The sequence below is a fragment of the Gossypium hirsutum genome, chromosome A10, assembly GCF_007990345.1.
Source record: "Gossypium hirsutum isolate 1008001.06 chromosome A10, Gossypium_hirsutum_v2.1, whole genome shotgun sequence".
Taxonomy (NCBI): domain Eukaryota; kingdom Viridiplantae; phylum Streptophyta; class Magnoliopsida; order Malvales; family Malvaceae; genus Gossypium; species Gossypium hirsutum.
Window position 1 is genome coordinate 22,825,025 of NC_053433.1, and position 5,019 is coordinate 22,830,043.

Below are 5,019 nucleotides of genomic sequence, written 5' to 3' on the forward strand. Positions count from 1 at the left end.
AAATTTAATGCAATTAACCCCATTGTCTCCGTGAACAGTCCGACTTTCGTTTGATCCATGGTTTCAGTGGAACAATAATTTCAGCCATCAGTTTCATGGAAAAATCATGTCCCTCTTCTCTCTTTTTTTTTCTTTTTCTTTTAAATATTTTTTCTATCTAAACTAAAAAAGATAAAACTTTATTAAAAATCATGTCCCAAACAAACTATACTTGGGTACTAATCATTATCATTATCATTATTATTATTATTATTTTATTAAAAATGAAATTACTATATTATTTGGCTGATGAAACAAATAAAATAAAAATAAACTAGTTCAGAAGCTATTTTTTATTATTTAACTTTGGGTACTAATCATATTACACTCTTGATTTATTATTTGTAGTTGATAAACTTATACAATATTACTCATTCATTCGGATATGAAATGCTTCTACCTACCCTCCCCCCTCCAAGAAAAAGAAAGCTTTTCTTTTTCTTGCAGGTAAAAAGAAAGAGAAGGCTTTTACGTGTTACTAGAATATGTAAAAATGAATTTTTTTTTCCAATAGTTGATGAGGAGATTAAAATAAAATAGTACATCATATATACATAAAAATATTTGAATATACACTGAAATAAAAAATTGAAAGTTTTCAGTCCATTCATAAATGCAACTAATTGATTAAAAGAAATTAAGATCAAATTAATTAATTATACTTTAATAGTGCAAGACTTTCAAGATACTGTGATCGGTCGATGAGGAATTAAAAAAAATAAAGAGATAGATCTTTGACAAAACCCTCGAGATAAGCTTAAGTTAAGGTAATAATAATAATAATAATAATAATAATTATTATTATTATTATTATTATTATCACTACTACTTGGCTTTAACACGTCGACGTCCTTGTCCTATATAAAGGACATTGTCGAAGATTTTCAATGTACTGAATCTGCTACCAAGAACACCGTGTTCTAATTAATTCTCCTCTTCATTTTGATTCTAAGGTTAGTGATGAAAATGAGGGCTGGTTATAGCATTTTCCTTCTCATTCTTTCTCTTACTGTTTGTAATGCTGGTAAGTTGAGTAATAGCTTTTACAAAAATACTTGCCCACAAGTTGAGAAGATCGTGAGAGAGATTATCCAGATTCATACTCGAAACAATCCATCTTTGGGTGCTCAACTTATTAGGATGCAGTTCCATGATTGCTTTGTTAGGGTAAGTTGAGCTATGCCTTTCCCAAGTTATATATATATGTATGTATTGAGGTTTTCTGTTTGATTATGTTAGGGATGCGATGCATCAGTGTTGTTGGATACAGTTAACAATTCCAAGGCTGAGAAAGAAGCAATGCCGAATCAATCTTTAGGTGGTTTCGACGTGATCGACGATATCAAGGCAACAATCGAAAGGGTTTGCCCTAAAGTCGTTTCTTGTGCGGATATTCTTGCCTTGGCAGCTCGTGATGCAATTTCTGCACCTGTAAATGACCCATTACACCATTGCATCAACAAGTTTTAAGACATTTATAGTTTCACATATAATAAAAGAAAAAAAGAAAAAAATTCTAATATTTGTAGTTCTGTTATATTTATGTTGCAGTTTAAAAAGTCGATGTGGAGCGTACAGCTTGGAAGAAGAGACGGTAGAGTTTCACTGGCAACTGAGATCAATGGAAACCTCCCTAGTCCCTTTGCAAACTTCACTAGTTTGGTTCAACTATTTAAGGAGAAAGGCCTTAATGTTAATGATCTTGTTGTTCTTTCAGGTATAATTTCTTCTTATACATTAACATTTAATACTTGCTTGTCACATCGCTTCACTGCACTTATTCATTGATAAAAAACGTATGGGTATAATTTATTCTATTATTTAAGCTCTTAATTGAGTTGATGTTATAAATTAAACGAGAAATCAATTTAGTTAGTTAAAAAAAGTATAAAAATATTTTTTAGTAATTAAAATAGATTATATTATTTGTTAGCATTTTAGTCTTTTTATTTTTAAAAAATCCAATAAAAAACTTTATGTGGTTACATTTGAACCGTGTTAATTTTAACATTAATAAAACTTTAGCTTTACTACTAAACAAGAGTTTTATTTTAAAATAAATTAAAGATTTTAATTGTATTATGCATATATATTTTATTACATCCATCTATTATATATATTGATAATATTGTTGATTAAATAGGTGTTACAAGTTAACTCAACATTAACTTAAGATTAATGATAATATTATGATAAATAATTATACTGCATTTAATATTTTTAAAATTAAATATTTACATATTTAAATTTTATTTTACTTACAATTTAATATATATTTTATTATAATATTATAAATAATTTATATATTATCATTAATTAATTTCAAATCATTAATTTCATCCATTATTATTATAATGTTTGTTAACTTTTACAAATTTTAGCATGGAATAGAATTTCTATCATATCCTTGTACACTTCAAATATGTGTGAGATATGCAGGGTCCCGCCCCCTTTTCCAGATATTGCCTCTAAATTTTTAACCTCTTTGCACTCAAAAAATAGTAAAAAAGGTTATTTTGGTTTCCAAAAAGTTATAATTTTTTTTTGGTAGTTCTCCTTAAAAGAAAATGAAGCTTTCTTACGTACATGACAATTCATATACATTAATAATCTATGCATGTATGTAACATCGGAGCTAAATACCCATATCCGAATATTGTTCAGATGTGAAAAAGAAGATTTATAGGGTTGGATAAATAGATTTGAGAAATTGTAACAATTTGGCATTAATTTCCTTGATCAAATAGGTGCACACACCCTTGGAGATTCTCGCTGTGGAGCTTTCTCAAGAAGGCTTTACAACTTCACAAGCAAAGGCGATGCTGATCCGAGCTTAGATCCAACTTATGCTAAAATCTTGAGAAAGCAATGTCCGAACCCAGCAAGTCCAGCAATAACAGTGGAAATGGATCCTGGAAGTTCACTATCATTCGACAATCATTACTACGATATCTTATTACAAAAGAAAGGGTTGTTCGTTTCAGATGCAGCACTTCTTACAGACAAGAATTCCAACAAGATCGTGACTCGGTTACAAAGGTCACGTTCGTTGTTTTTCACTGCGTTTGCAAAATCGATGAAGAAAATGGCAGCCATTGGAGTTCTCACTGGAAATGCTGGAGAAATTAGGCAAAACTGCCGTGTTGTCAACCCAGGAAAGAATTAAGAGAACAGTGGTAAATTTGCATGCATTTCTGCGTCAAGTTTCTGGGGAAAAAATAATGATTGAATTTTGCATAAGTGAATAAATTGAAGAATATTAGGATAAGTTATTTTCTACTTTAGTACCGAATTAATCATGTACTAGTTTCGGTGCAATTGTAATAAACCATGACTCAAAAAAAAAAAAAGTTCTGTATTGAGCATGTTGTAAACTTTATAAAATTAAGTGACAATTGGAAGTATTTTGATTTCTTCAAGGGCTAAATGTTCAAATTAGGTCCAATTTTTTAAGAGTTGCTCATATAAGAATCAAATCTTTTAAAATAGTCACATAAGAGCCTTAACATTTATAAAAGTGTTTAAATAAGAGCTTTTCACACACTTCAGCCTAATTTGTAGCAAAAATTAGAGGAATGTTGACGTATTTAGAATAAAACGCATAATAATTAAATTAGATATTGCTTGAAAAGGAAAAAAAAAGAAAATAACAAGGACATAATTTGAAACTGTAAAAATAAAATAAAATAAAAAACACACAGATTTTTACGTGGAAACCCTTTTGGAAAAAAATCACGGGCAGAGAAGATGAAAATTTACTATGTCGAATTCAAATTAATTACAAGAGGAATAGACTATGTCTATTTATAGGCTTGTAAAGCCATATTCTAGTAAGACTGAAATACCTTATTCTAATCAATATCAAATAGATGGAATTTAATAAGGTTTAAAAAACCTTATTCTAAAATAAAATAAAAGAAGTGTAATTCTATATGGATTCTTCTTTTGTTTTATTTTACTACTGTATTTTATTTAAATAAGGATTCGGGTCATTTAATTCTAACAGAAACCTAATATAAGAATCCCTTATTTGAGCATTTTGAAAAAGTTTGGCCTTCATTTCGAATATGCAATTTGAAAGGTTTGACTTTCATTTGAACACTTTTTGTAAAGGTTAAACCTTAATAACTATTTTGAAAGGTGTGACCTTTATGTGAGAAACCCCTAAAATTTTGGGTCCCAAATTGAGCATGTAGCCTTCTTCGAGTTTGTGTCATTTGGTTTAGATAATTTTATATTTTTTATTTAGATTTTGACTTTTTAAGCTATTTAAATTTTGAATTTTTTCAAGTAAAATATTTATGGTCAAGTTCATTTCTTTCAATTTCTATAAAATATTATTGTTATACCCTCGTCCTAAATTTCCTCACTAGATCGTTCAATGACTACAAAAACTCGACGAATCACTATCTTATACATGGCGAAGCTTAGCCTCATGGTGTCACCAGAAAGTAATATGTTGCCTAAACATCTTGTCATACCAAGCGGGCCTATCAATACTCAAGAGATATATAAAAAAAGGGTTCCTAATAAACTCCATCAATCTATCACATCTAGGCCAGTTGAGAGCCTCACTTAGTCTTTTCATGTCAACTCTAATAATACTTTTATTGACATCCGCCACTATTCCATTGCAACTAAGGAATTAGAAACTCTATGTTGGGTCCCATGCTTAGCCACTCTTCCTTATAAATACCCTTTCAACCAAAAAAAAAGAAGAAGAAAAATAAATCAACCATAAGACAAATTAGGCAATGGGATAGGGTGAGGCATCCACCATCAAAGAGCAGCATGTAAAAGCCTTAGCCCTTGAAGTGAGGACTGATCAAAAAATGTTCTACTACAAGAAATCGATCTTAAGACCTTAACTAAAAAGGGTAACCCAGAAAACCCTAGGCTCTGTAGCCAGAAAACCACCTACACCTACCATCACCAATTGTCATCATTGCCAAACATATCGTTTAGTTTCTTCAATAAACT

General features: G+C 29.8%; 1 protein-coding gene across 1 annotated transcript; it reads left to right on the plus strand.

Annotated features, from left to right (window-relative positions):
- Positions 1-929: 929 nt before the first annotated feature.
- On the plus strand, positions 930-3,452 carry LOC107896146 (peroxidase 24). The gene is made up of 4 exons (XM_016821269.2): positions 930-1,206; positions 1,279-1,470; positions 1,591-1,756; positions 2,787-3,452. Exons 1-4 carry the CDS (start codon positions 1,000-1,002, stop codon positions 3,203-3,205), a joined length of 984 nt encoding a protein of 327 aa, XP_016676758.1. The 5' UTR covers positions 930-999; the 3' UTR covers positions 3,206-3,452.
- The last annotated feature ends 1,567 nt before the right edge of the window (positions 3,453-5,019 follow it).